At 47.9% G+C, this 14,257-nt stretch overlaps 1 protein-coding gene across 1 annotated transcript in view; it reads left to right on the top strand.

Annotated features, from left to right (window-relative positions):
• Positions 1-14,257, top strand: part of ZNF638 (zinc finger protein 638) — a 383,308-nt gene that overhangs the window by 288,836 nt on the left and 80,215 nt on the right. The window contains exon 14 of the mRNA XM_069205880.1: positions 12,487-12,696. Coding sequence (XP_069061981.1) covers positions 12,487-12,696 — 210 coding nt within the window. The remainder of the gene's footprint in view (positions 1-12,486; positions 12,697-14,257) is intronic.

Raw genomic sequence — 14,257 nt, forward strand, 5'->3', positions numbered from 1 at the left:
TCGGAGCCGAAAAAACACGCAGACAAAGTTTCGATGCCGAAACAAACTGCAAGCGACCCAGCTTCAGGCTCTTATACAGAAGAGCACTCGCTAACCTCCCAAATGCAGAAGCATAGGTTTGAGGAAGAGCTACAAGCAACTGATGCGGACCATACGCAAAAGCGTATCTTCATTCAGCAGGGGACAGGAAAAATAAGCACCCTTCCCCCCATTAGGAGAAAGAGAAGGTTGGAGTTCCAGACGGAACAAGCACCACAACCAAAAGTGGTGAAAAGAGTTACACCACCACCCTCTCCTCCGCCCGTGATTAACGTTTCACCAGCACAAACGCCATCACACTCCCCAGCTCACACCACCATGAGCCAGGGTGACCAAGACCAGGACGCATGGGACCTATACGACGCCCCAGTGTCAGATAACAGCCCAGAGGCATACCCTACAAAACCATCTCCACCAGAAGACAGCACCGCGTACTCTCAGGTGGTGGCTAGAGCAGCACAATTTCACAACGTAAGCCTCCACTCAGAACAGGTCGAGGATGATTTCTTGTTCAACACACTCTCCTCCACCCACAGCTCCTACCAAAGCCTGCCTATGCTCCCTGGTATGCTCCGGCACGCAAAAGACATATTTAAGGACCCGGTCAAAAGTAGGGCAATCACACCAAGGGTGGAAAAAAAGTACAAGGCGCCTCCTACGGACCCGGCTTTCATCACAACACAGCTGCCACCAGACTCTGTTGTTGTAGGAGCAGCTAGGAAAAGGGCCAACTCTCACACATCTGGAGATGCACCACCCCCAGATAAAGAAAGCCGCAAGTTTGATGCAGCTGGTAAGAGAGTCGCAGCACAAGCTGCAAACCAGTGGCGCATCGCGAACTCCCAGGCACTACTTGCGCGCTATGACAGAGCCCACTGGGACGAGATGCAACATCTCATTGAACATCTGCCCAAAGACTTCCAAAATAGGGCAAAACAAGTGGTTGAAGAGGGACAGGCCATCTCCAACAACCAGATCCGCTCCTCCATGGACGCTGCAGATACAGCTGCACGGACAATTAATACATCTGTAACTATCAGAAGGCATGCATGGCTCCGAACGTCTGGATTTAAACCAGAGATTCAACAAGCAGTTCTCAATATGCCTTTTAATGAAAAAGAACTGTTCGGTCCAGAAGTGGACACAGCGATTGAGAAACTCAAAAAAGATACGGACACTGCCAAAGCCATGGGCGCACTCTACTCCCCGCAGAGCAGAGGGAATTACAGCTCATTCCGTAAAACGCCCTTTCGAGGGGGGTTTCGGGGTCAAAGCACACAAGCCAGCACCTCACAAGCCACACCGTCCAGTTACCAAGGACAGTATAGAGGAGGTTTTCGGGGACAATATAGAGGAGGGCAATTCCCTAGAAATAGAGGAAGATTCCAAAGCCCCAAAACCCCTACTACTAAACAGTGACTCACATGTCACTCACCCCCTCCACACAACACCAGTGGGGGGACGAATAGGTCATTATTACAGAGCATGGGAAAAAATCACTACAGACACTTGGGTTCTAGCAATTATCCAACATGGTTACTGCATAGAATTTCTACAGTTCCCTCCAAACATACCACCAAAAGCACAAAATTTAACAACACACCATTCCAATCTCCTAGAGATAGAAGTGCAGGCACTATTGCAAAAGAATGCAATCGAATTAGTGCCAAACACACAAATAAACACAGGAGTTTACTCACTGTACTTTCTGATACCAAAGAAGGACAAAACACTGAGACCAATCCTAGACCTCAGAGTAGTCAACACTTTCATCAAATCAGACCACTTCCACATGGTCACACTACAAGAAGTATTGCCATTGCTAAAGCTGCACGACTACATGGCAACTTTAGACCTCAAGGATGCTTATTTCCATATACCAATACACCCATCGCACAGGAAATACCTAAGGTTTGTATTCAAAGGAATACATTACCAATTCAAGGTACTGCCTTTCGGATTAACAACCGCACCAAGAGTCTTTACCAAATGTCTAGCGGTAGTCGCAGCACACATCAGAAGGCAGCAAATACATGTGTTCCCATATCTAGACGACTGGCTAATCAAGGCCCATTCGTTAATAGAGTGCTCAAATCACACAAATCATATCATACAAACCCTCTTCAAACTAGGGTTCACCGTCAATTTCACAAAATCCAAAATTCAGCCACGCAAGGTACAACAATACCTGGGAGCCATAATAGACACATCAAAAGGAGTAGCCACTCCAAGTCCACAAAGAATTCACAATTTCAACACCATCATACAACGCATGTATCCAACACAAAACATACAAGCAAAGATGGTATTACAACTCCTAGGCATGATGTCATCATGCATAGCCATTGTCCCAAACGCAAGACTGCACATGAGGCCCTTACAACAATGCCTAGCATCACAGTGGTCTCAAGCACAGGGTCACCTTCTAGATCTGGTGTTAATAGACCGCCAAACTTACCTCTCGCTTCTGTGGTGGAACAACATAAATTTAAACAAGGGGCGGCCTTTCCAAGACCCAGTGCCACAATACGTAATAACAACAGATGCTTCCATGACAGGGTGGGGAGCACACCTCGATCAACACAGCATACAAGGACAATGGAACGTACATCAAACAAAACTGCATATCAATCACCTAGAACTTCTTGCAGTTTTTCAAGCACTAAAAGCTTTCCAACCAATAATAGTTCACAAATACATTCTCGTCAAAACAGACAACATGACAACAATGTATTATCTAAACAAGCAGGGAGGGACGCACTCCACGCAGTTAAGCCTGTTAGCACAAAAAATTTGGCATTGGGCAATTCACAACCAAATTCGCCTAATTGCACAGTTTATACCAGGGATACAAAATCAACTCGCAGACAATCTCTCTCGAGATCACCAACATGTCCACGAATGGGAAATTCACCCCCAAATACTGAACACTTATTTCAAACTCTGGGGAACACCTCAGATAGACTTGTTTGCGACAAAGGAGAACGCAAAATGCCAAAACTTCGCATCCAGATACCCACACAAACAATCCCAAGGCAATGCCCTATGGATGAACTGGTCAGGGATATTTGCTTACGCTTTTCCTCCTCTCCCTCTCCTTCCTTACCTGGTAAACAAACTCAGTCAAAGCAAACTCAAACTCATATTGATAGCACCAACTTGGGCAAGGCAACCCTGGTACACAACGCTGCTAGACCTATCAGTGGTACCCTGCATCAAATTGCCCAACAGGCCAGATCTGTTGACACAGCACAACCAAAAGATCAGACACCCAGATCCAGCATAGCTGAATCTAGCAATCTGGCTCCTGAAATCCTAGAATTCGGGCACTTACAACTTACCCAAGAATGTATGGAAGTCATAAAACAAGCAAGAAGGCCATCCACCAGGCACTGCTATGCAAGTAAATGGAAGAGGTTTGTTTGCTACTGCCATATTAATCAAATACAACCATTACACACAACTCCAGAACATGTAGTGGGTTATTTGCTTCACTTACAAAAATCTAACCTAGCTTTCTCTTCCATTAAGATTCACCTTGCAGCAATATCTGCATACCTGCAGACTACCTATTCAACTTCCCTATATAAAATACCAGTCATTAAAGCATTCATGGAGGGCCTTAGGAGAATTATACCACCAAGAACACTACCTGTTCCTTCATGGAACCTAAATGTTGTCCTAACTAGACTTATGGGTCCACCTTTTGAACCCATGCACTCCTGCGACATACAGTTCCTAACCTGGAAGGTGGCATTTCTCATCGCCATTACTTCCCTGAGAAGAGTAAGCGAGATTCAGGCGTTTACTATACAGGAACCTTTTATACAACTACACAAAAATAAAGTCGTCCTAAGGACCAATCCTAAATTTTTGCCAAAGGTTATTTCACCGTTCCATCTAAATCAAACAGTGGAACTTCCGGTGTTCTTTCCACAGCCAGATACCGTAGCTGAAAGGGCACTACATACATTAGATGTCAAAAGAGCATTAATGTATTACATTGACAGAACAAAGAACATCAGAAAGACTAAACAACTCTTTATTGCATTTCAAAAACCTCATGCAGGAAACCCAATTTCAAAACAAGGTATAGCCAGATGGATAGTTAAATGCATCCAAATCTGCTACCTTAAAGCTAAACGACAGCTGCCCATTACACCAAGGGCACACTCAACCAGAAAGAAAGGTGCTACCATGGCCTTTCTAGGAAACATCCCAATGCAAGAAATATGTAAGGCAGCCACATGGTCTACGCCTCACACATTCACCAAGCACTACTGTGTAGACGTGTTATCTGCACAACAAGCCACAGTAGGTCAAGCAGTATTAAGGACATTATTCCATACTACTTCCACTCCTACAGGCTGATCCACCGCTTTTGGGGAAATAACTGCTTACTAGTCTATTGCAGAACATGCGTATCTACAGCGACAGATGCCATCGAACTGAAAATGTCACTTACCCAGTGTACATCTGTTCGTGGCATCAGTCGCAGTAGATTCGCATGTGCCCACCCGCCTCCCCGGGAGCCTGTAGCAGTTTGGAAGTTACCTTCAATTATTTATATATGTATCATCTCAACCTTAAATAAGTGCATACTTAGTCACTCCATTGCATGGGCACTATTACTACAATTTAACTCCTACCTCACCCTCTGCGGGGAAAAACAATCGAAGATGGAGTCGACGCCCATGCGCAATGGAGACAAAAGGAGGAGTCACTCGGTCCCATGACTCGAAAGACTTCTTCGAAGAAAAACAACTTGTAACACTCCGGCCCAACACCAGATGGCGAGCTATTGCAGAACATGCGAATCTACTGCGACTGATGCCACGAACAGATGTACACTGGGTGTAGGAAGTTGGCTCTGTATGTGCTATTTCAAAGTAAGGAATAGCATGCACAGAGTCCAAGGGTTCCCCTTAGAGGTAAAATAGTGGTAAAAATAGATAATACTAATGCTCTATTTTGTGGTAGTGTGGTCGAGCAGTAGGCTTATCCAAGGAGTAGTGTTAAGCATTTGTTGTACATACACATAGACAATAAATGAGGTACACACACTCAGAGACAAATCCAGCCAATAGGTTTTTGTATAGAAAAATATCTTTTCTTAGTTTATTTTAAGAACCACAGGTTCAAATTCTACATGTAATATCTCATTCGAAAGTTATTGCAGGTAAGTACTTTAGGAACTTTAAATCATAAAAATTGCATGTATACTTTTCAAGTTATTGACAAATAGCTGTTTTAAAAGTGGACACTTAGTGCAATTTTCACAGTTCCTGGGGGAGGTAAGTTTTTGTTAATTTTACCAGGTAAGTAAGACACTTACAGGGTTCAGTTCTTGGTCCAAGGTAGCCCACCGTTGGGGGTTCAGAGCAACCCCAAAGTCACCACACCAGCAGCTCAGGGCCGGTCAGGTGCAGAGTTCAAAGTGGTGCCCAAAACACATAGGCTAGAATGGAGAGAAGGGGGTGCCCCGGTTCCGGTCTGCTTGCAGGTAAGTACCCGCGTCTTCGGAGGGCAGACCAGGGGGGTTTTGTAGGGCACCGGGGGGGACACAAGTCCACACAGAAATTTCACCCTCAGCGGCGCGGGGGCGGCCGGGTGCAGTGTAGAAACCAGCGTCGGGTTCGCAATATTAGTCTATGAGAGATCTCGGGATCTCTTCAGCGCTGCAGGCAGGCAAGGGGGGGATTCCTCGGGGAAACCTCCACTTGGGCAAGGGAGAGGGACTCCTGGGGGTCACTTCTCCAGTGAAAGTCCGGTCCTTCAGGTCCTGGGGGCTGCGGGTGCAGGGTCTCTCCCAGGCGTCGGGACTTTAGGTTCAAAGAGTCGCGGTCAGGGGAAGCCTCGGGATTCCCTCTGCAGGCGGCGCTGTGGGGGCTCAGGGGGGACAGGTTTTCGTACTCACAGTCTTAGAGTAGTCCTGGGGTCCCTCCTGAGGTGTTGGATCGCCACCAGCCGAGTCGGGGTCGCCGGGTGCAGTGTTGCAAGTCTCACGCTTCTTGCGGGGAGCTTGCAGGGTTCTTTAAAGCTGCTGGAAACAAAGTTGCAGCTTTTCTTGGAGCAGGTCCGCTGTCCTCGGGAGTTTCTTGTCTTTTCGAAGCAGGGGCAGTCCTCAGAGGATGTCGAGGTCGCTGGTCCCTTTGGAAGGCGTCGCTGGAGCAGGATCTTTGGAAGGCAGGAGACAGGCCGGTGAGTTTCTGGAGCCAAGGCAGTTGTCGTCTTCTGGTCTTCCTCTGCAGGGGTTTTTCAGCTAGGCAGTCCTTCTTCTTGTAGTTGCAGGAATCTAATTTTCTAGGGTTCAGGGTAGCCCTTAAATACTAAATTTAAGGGCGTGTTTAGGTCTGGGGGGTTAGTAGCCAATGGCTACTAGCCCTGAGGGTGGGTACACCCTCTTTGTGCCTCCTCCCAAGGGGAGGGGGTCACAATCCTAACCCTATTGGGGGAATCCTCCATCTGCAAGATGGAGGATTTCTAAAAGTTAGAGTCACTTCAGCTCAGGACACCTTAGGGGCTGTCCTGACTGGCCAGTGACTCCTCCTTGTTTTTCTCATTATTTTCTCCGGCCTTGCCGCCAAAAGTGGGGCCTGGCCGGAGGGGGCGGGCAACTCCACTAGCTGGAGTGTCCTGCTGGGTTGGCACAAAGGAGGTGAGCCTTTGAGGCTCACCGCCAGGTGTGACAATTCCTGCCTGGGGGAGGTGTTAGCATCTCCACCCAGTGCAGGCTTTGTTACTGGCCTCAGAGTGACAAAGGCACTCTCCCCATGGGGCCAGCAACATGTCTCGGTTTGTGGCAGGCTGCTAAAACTAGTCAGCCTACACAGATAGTCGGTTAAGTTTCAGGGGGCACCTCTAAGGTGTATTTTACAATAAAATGTACACTGGCATCAGTGTGCATTTATTGTGCTGAGAAGTTTGATACCAAACTTCCCAGTTTTCAGTGTAGCCATTATGGTGCTGTGGAGTTCGTGTAAAACAGACTCCCAGACCATATACTCTTATGGCTACCCTGCACTTACAATGTCTAAGGTTTTGCTTAGACACTGTAGGGGCACAGTGCTCATGCACTGGTACCCTCACCTATGGTATAGTGCACCCTGCCTTAGGGCTGTAAGGCCTGCTAGAGGGGTGTCTCACCTATACTGCATAGGCAGTGAGAGGCTGGCATGGCACCCTGAGGGGAGTGCCATGTCGACTTACTCATTTTGTTCTCACCAGCACACACAGGCTTGTAAGCAGTGTGTCTGTGCTGAGTGAGGGGTCTCTAGGGTGACATAATACATGCTACAGCCCTTAGAGACCTTCCCTGGCATCAGGGCCCTTGGTACCAGAGGTACCAGTTACAAGGGACTTATCTGGATGCCAGGGTGTGCCAATTGTGGAAACAATGGTACATTTTAGGTGAAGGAACACTGGTGCTGGGGCCTGGTTAGCAGGGTCCCAGCACACTTCTCAGTCAAGTCAGCATCAGTATCAGGCAAAAAGTGGGGGGTAACTGCAACAGGGAGCCATTTCTTTACACTGGGTAAGTGACATTTTCATTTCTTAGTTAATTTTAAGAACCACAGGTTCAAGATTTACAAGTAATACTTCAAGTGAAAGGTATTTCACTTAGATACTTTAGGAACATTGAATAAAATCATCATATACAGTCTTTGTAAAAATGGCAATAAACTATTTTCAAAGTGGACACTTATTGCCAAAATCAACAGTTCTTGGGGAGGTAAGTAAATGTCAAGTTCACAGTCAAGTAAAACACTTGCAGGGTTCGAAGTTGGGTTCAAGGCAGCCCACCATTGGGGGTTCAAGGCAGCCCACCATTGGGGGTTCAAGGCAACCCCAAAGTTACCACACCAGCAGCTCAGGGCCGGTCAGGTGCAGAGGTCAAAGAGGTGCCCAAAACACATAGGCTTTAATGGAGAACAGGGGTGCCCCGGTTCCAGTCTGCCAGCAGTTAAGTACCCGCGTCCTCGGGGGCAGACCAGGGGGAGTTTGTAGGGCACCGGGGGGGGGGACACAAGCAGGCACAGAAAGTACACCCTCAGCGGCGGACGGGTGCAGAGTGCAAACAGGTGTCAGGTTTTGTATAGAAGGCAATGGGGAGACCCGGGGGTCTCCAACGATGCAGGCAGGCACGGGGGGGGGCTCCTCGGGGTCGCCACCACCTGGCCTAGACAGAGGGTCGCCTGGGGGTCGCTCCTGCACTGGAGTTCGATTCCTTCAGGTCCTGGGGGCTGCGGGTGCAGTGTTGGTTCCAGGCGTCAGGTCCCTTGTTACAGGCAGTCGCGGTCAGGGGGGAGCCTCTGGATTTCCTCTGCAGGTGTTGCTGTGGGGGCTCAGGGGGGTCGTCTCGGGCTACTCACGGGCTCGCAGTCGCCGGGGAGTCCTCCCTGTAGTATTGGTTTTCCACACGTCGAGCCGGGGGCATCGGGTGCAGAGTGGCAAGTCTCACGCTTCCGGTGGGAAACGTGAAGTCTTTAAAGTTGTTTCTTTGTTGCAAGAAAGTTGCAGATTGTTGAACACTGTTCACAGGAGTTTCTTGGTCCTTGGTTGCAGGGCAGTCCTCTGAGGGTTCAGAGGTCGCTGGTCCCTGTTGGATGCGTCGCTGTTGCAGTTTTCTTCGAAGTTCGGAGACAGGCCGGTAGGGCTGGGGCCAAAGCAGTTGTCGTCTCCGTCTTCACTGCAGGGCTTCAGGTCAGCAGTCCTACTTGTTAAGGTTGCAGGAATCTAGTTTCCTAGGTTCTGGGGGCCCCTAAATACTGAATTTAGGGGTGTGTTTAGGTCTGGGAGGGCAGTAGCCAATGGCTACTGTCCTTGGTGGTGGCTACACCCTCTTTGTGCCTCCTCCCTGTGAGGAGGGGGGGGCACATCCCTAATCCTAGTGGGGGAATCTTCCAGCCACAAGATGGAGGATTTCTAAAAGTAAGGGTCACCTCAGCTCAGGACATCTTAGGGGCTGTCCTGACTGGTGGGTGACTACTCCTTGTTTTTCTAATTATCTCCTGCAGCCTTGCTGCCAAAAGTGGGGGCAGCGGCCAGAGGGGCGGGCATCTCCACTAGCGGGGATGCCCTGTGGTGCTGTAACAAAGGGGGTGAGCCTTTGAGGCTCACCGCCAGGTGTTACAGTTCCTGCAGGGGGAGGTGAGAAGCACCTCCACCCAGTACAGGCTGTGTTCCTGGCCACAGAGTAACAAAGGCACTCTCCCCATGTGTCCAGCAACATGTCTGGTGTGTGGCAGGCTGGCAAAAACTAGTCAGCCTACACTGGAAGTCGGGTATGTTTTCAGGGGGCATCTCTAAGATAACCTCTGGGTGTATTTTACAATAAATTGCACACTGGCATCAGTGCGCATTTATTGTGCTGAGAAGTTGGATAACAAACTTCCCAGTTTTCAGTGTAGCTATTATGGAGCTGTGGAGTTCGTGTTTGACAAACTCCCAGACCATATACTCTTATGGCTACCCTGCACTTACAATGTCTAAGGTTTTGCTTAGACACTGTAGGGGCATAGTGCTCATGCAACTATGCCCTCACCTGTGGTATAGTGCATCCTGCCTTAGGGCTGTAAGGCCTACTAGAGGGGAGACTTACCTATGCCACAGGCAGTGTGAGGTTGGCATGGCATTCTGAGGGGAGTGCCATGTCAACTTATTCATTTTCTCCCCACCAGCACACACAAGCTGTGAAGCAGTGTGCATGTGCTGAGTGAGGGGTGCCTAGGTTGGCATAAGACATGATGCAGCCCTTAGAGACCTTCCCTGGCATCAGGGCCCTTAGGTAAGTCTCTTGTAACTGGTACCCCTGGTACTGAGTGCCAGGGTTGTGCCAATTGTATAGACAAAGGTACAGTTTAGGGAAAGAACACTGGTGCTGGGGCCTGGTTAGCAGGGTCCCAGCACACTTTCAAATCATAACTTGGCATCAGCAAAGGCAAACATTCAGGGGGTAACCATACCATGACGTGTTGATGCCCACTTTCCAGTGAAGTGGTCATAAGAAGGATGTAGTCACCATCAAGTTGGTCAGCCCATGGGCTACAGCCTGGCACTCCCTGTTACCCCCCCCTAAATTGAGTATTTAGGTGGCAACCCTGAACCCTAGAACTCAAATTTCAACAGCCTACAAAAGAGTTGCATCTGCAAAAGAGGAAAAGAAGCAGCTGCTGACCCAGAACCAGCCCCTCTGTGATCCCTGCCAGCCTCAAAGGATCCTGTACAAGAAGGCAATTTGTCCGACCTCAATAAAGAATCAAGTCTCCTGTGGGCACCGGATTTGCCCTGCAACAAGAAACTCCATGGAAAAGATTGCAGCTGCTGGAACCACAGCTACATTGGTCACTTCAGGTGTCTGGTTTCTGTCGTCCACACCTGAGGTGAAGCCAACCAACTGTGCCAGCGTGGTTCCCCAGCTGCCCAGCAAAAGTCCAGTATGGCCTCACCCATCTTGAACGCTCCCGAGACGTCTGTAGGTCCTGGAACACAGGCCCCTTCTTCCACAGGCTTGTGAGAAAACCTGACATTTTCAGCAACCACTGCACCTGTAACCCCTGACCCCAGCTGAGGTGGGACATTGTTGCCAATGATGCCCTCTGGCTCCTGAGAGCTTGAGTCCACCCTGGGTCCAACCCTTCCCCCATGATGCCTGCAGCGTCAGCACACAATACCCCTTGACCGCAAGTGCTCCCGGATGAGAAATCAGATGCCTAAAGACTTCCCTGCATCCATCGCCCCTGGGCACAGGAGAAGGGAACCAAAGGTGCACCTATGTCTCAGAGCGTCCCCAACTGGCTTTCCAGCCTGTTTGTCACGGGGTCAAACAATTGGTCACCCGACGCCTTACTGCATGCAGCACCCGGCTGCCCCAGTGCCATCCGGTGTGACCTTTTGGTGCGGTTCTGATCAGTGCCCAGTACGTACATTAACTCCGAGATTTGCTTCATGAGTTGTTGTTAACCCTGTGTGTACCGAACATTGTTTTTCATCCATAGGATAACAGTTAAAAAAAACTCATAAAATTTCACTGTTTCTGAAACTACAAAGTATTTATGCTTAAAAATCTACTTACTTGATTACAAAGCTCTTTGGTTTGAAACGTATATCAAAAGTGGTGTTTTTTGAAATTTGTCTGATTTATTCATTGTCATTTATTGCCTCCGAGTACAACAGATGCTTAGGTTAGCACTTCCCTCTGAAAAGCCTAACTGCTCGCCCACACTACCCCTCAAAATAGAACATTAGTGCTAGCTATATTTCCCTCTGGAATACCAGTTGGTGATCCACTGGACTTTGCATAGTATACTTCATTTTAGTGCACTATATGGAGAGCCATCTTTCTACACATGCTACCTGTCCCTGCTTGGGAAAACATAAAGGCACCGCCCATCATTTTTAATTGAGCCTGTCTGAAAACCAGGACATGAGCTCAATTTCCTCAAATTTGCCGGGGCAGCTAGTGGAAACACTGGGGATGTCCTGGCAAATCCAGGACACCTGGTCACCCTACCCTGACTGGCTCCCTGCCAGAGTTGCTCACCTAAAGTAACTAAAAGTAACCATTGATACTTAGTTTTTCTTAAACTGTCACATATTTGTTGAATGTGCCAATGCTGGTTTTTAAAAAGTGTGCATTTTACTGTACCTTACAAATACTGTATCCCCAGGACCCCCTGATCCACCACCCCCGCCACCCATGGAATTTTCTAATTGTGGTGTTAAAAAAAGTCCATAGTTTTTAGTTTTTTTGGGGGGTTTTGCATTTTCTGAGTGGCTCATGCATTTCTTACTTAATTGTTTTGTTGCTGTTTAAATGCATTGCACCTATTCCTTTTTGTAAGCCTGACTGCTCAGAGCCACAGCTACCCAGGTTTGAGCCAAAGGTTTAACAAAAGTAAACCTACTGATCCTAAAAGGGTTGGTACGTGTATTGTACATTAAGGTCTCACAGCCACACCTTGGAATTGTAAAGTCACTGCCTTGAAAAGTTGCATGTGTTAGGCAGTTATGTTTTGAGGCTGTACAACATTTACGTGATAGCTAGGTGTTCCCGCACAATGTGAGTAATGGCAGTTTCAGGTTTAACTGAACACATAATAGGCCCTTTATTTGTTAAAACTGTGTGATATAAGTCAAATATAGGAATATTTCTGTAAATAAGGAACTGGCAGGAAGTCCTAGCTAGTATTGATGAGAAAAACAATAAATACTAAGTAGGTTTTTCTTATGAGAAAATGTTTTTCCACACCTTTCCTTGAGCATTTATAAATTAAATTTCCTTGATGATGGTGTTCATGTAAAAGAAAACACCAGTCTATACCTTTTTTTAAAAGGCGATTACAATATAAGTCCTGATTGACTTTAAACCGAAGAAAGGGAACATCCCTGTAAGAACTTGTTTAATTCTTTTTGTGCCTCATTCTCCTACCTCTCCATGTTTTAAAGGGCTCACTTCACAAACGCCAGTCAAGCCCAATACAAGATCTTCTACTTCAGGAAAGCCAAAAGACAGCAGTGTTAAGTCTACAATCATCAAAAGAAGTTTGCGTTCAGAATCAAAGAGTCCCACTGCAACTCCTAAAAAACGTCAACAGGTGGAAGCGATGCAACAGAGCAATTTGAATACTGCAGCAACTGACCAAAAGACTGTAAAGGGTGAGATCATGAGGAGCGATTGCTTTTCCCTTCCCAGTTGTTGCAGTATATATTGATATTTGGGATCTGTATTTTTCCAAATTCCTAAAGTCTTTTAAAATATCACAGTAAGATTTTTTGCAAATGTTTGACAGCTTTTCAGACAGCGTAGATATTGTCAGTTTATATAGAACACATTCCTTGATCTTCCCAGCATGACACTGGTCACCGGCAATCATTCACACTAAGGATGCTCTGTATCTTGTGCCCCTCAAAAATAGAAATGTTTTAAAATGTAAGATATCCTACCTGTGGAGTTTGTCTGGAGCCCAACAGGGGTTACAGAGCAATTTGGTAGGTATAATTGGTGTAATGAAACGGGAGAGGCTCCCCCCTGCAAAAAATCAAGGGGGGGGGGGGGGGCTTGCAGACTCACTCAGGTCAAGTGTTGTGCTAAGGAATGTTACACCCCCCCCCCACCCCCCTCGCCAGGTGACTTTTGTTATGCCAGTGGGTATATGTAAAGAAATGGCTCCCTGTTGCAGTTACCCCCCACTTTTTGCCTGATACTGATGCTGACTTGACTAAGAAGTGTGCTGGGACCCTGCTAACCAGGCCCCAGCACCAGTGTTCTTTCACCTAAAATGTACCATTGTTTCCACAATTGGCACAACCCTGGCACCTAGGTAAGTCCCTTGTAACTGGTACCCCCTGGTACCAAGGGCCCTGATGCCAGGGAAGGTCTCTAAGGGCTGCAGCATGTCTTATGCCACCCTAGGGACCCCTCACTCAGCACAGACACACTGCTTGCCAGCTTGTGTGTGCTGATGGGGAGAAAATGACTAAGTCGACATGGCACTCCCCTCAGGGTGCCATGCCAACCTCCCACTGCCTGTGGCATAGGTAAGTCACCCCTCTAGGAGGCCTTACAGCCCTAAGGCAGGGTGCACTATACCACAGGTGAGGGCATATGTGCATGAGCACTATGCCCCTACAGTGTCTAAGCAAAACCTTAGACATTGTAAGTGCAGGGTAGCCATAAGAGTATATGGGCTGGGAGTCTGTCAAAAACGAACTCCACAGCTCCATAATGGCTACACTGAATACTGGGAAGTTTAGTATCAAACTTCTCAGAATAATAAACCCACACTGATGCCAGTGTTGGATTTATTAAAAAATGCACACAGAGGGCATCTTAGAGATACCCCCTGTATTTTACCCAATTGTTCAGTGCAGGACTGACTGGTCTGTGCCAGCCTGCTGCTGAGAGACGAGTGTCTGACCTCATGCGGTGAGAGCCTTTGTGCTCTCTGAGGACAGAAACAAAGCCTGCTCTGGGTGGAGGTGCTTCACACCTCCCCCCTGCAGGAACTGTACCACCTAGCAGTGAGCTTCAAAGGCTCAAGCTTCGTGTTACAATGCCCCAGGGCACTCCAGCTAGTGGAGATGCCCGCCTCCTGGACCCAGCCCCCACTTTTGGCGGCAAGTCCAGGAGAGATACTGAGAAAAACAAGGAGGAGTCACTGGCCAGTCAGGACAGCCCCTAAGGTGTCCTGAGCTGAGGTGACTCTGACTTTTAGAA

The sequence above is a fragment of the Pleurodeles waltl genome, chromosome 1_2 (genome assembly GCF_031143425.1).
Source record: "Pleurodeles waltl isolate 20211129_DDA chromosome 1_2, aPleWal1.hap1.20221129, whole genome shotgun sequence".
In the NCBI taxonomy this organism is placed as follows: Eukaryota; Metazoa; Chordata; class Amphibia; order Caudata; family Salamandridae; genus Pleurodeles; species Pleurodeles waltl.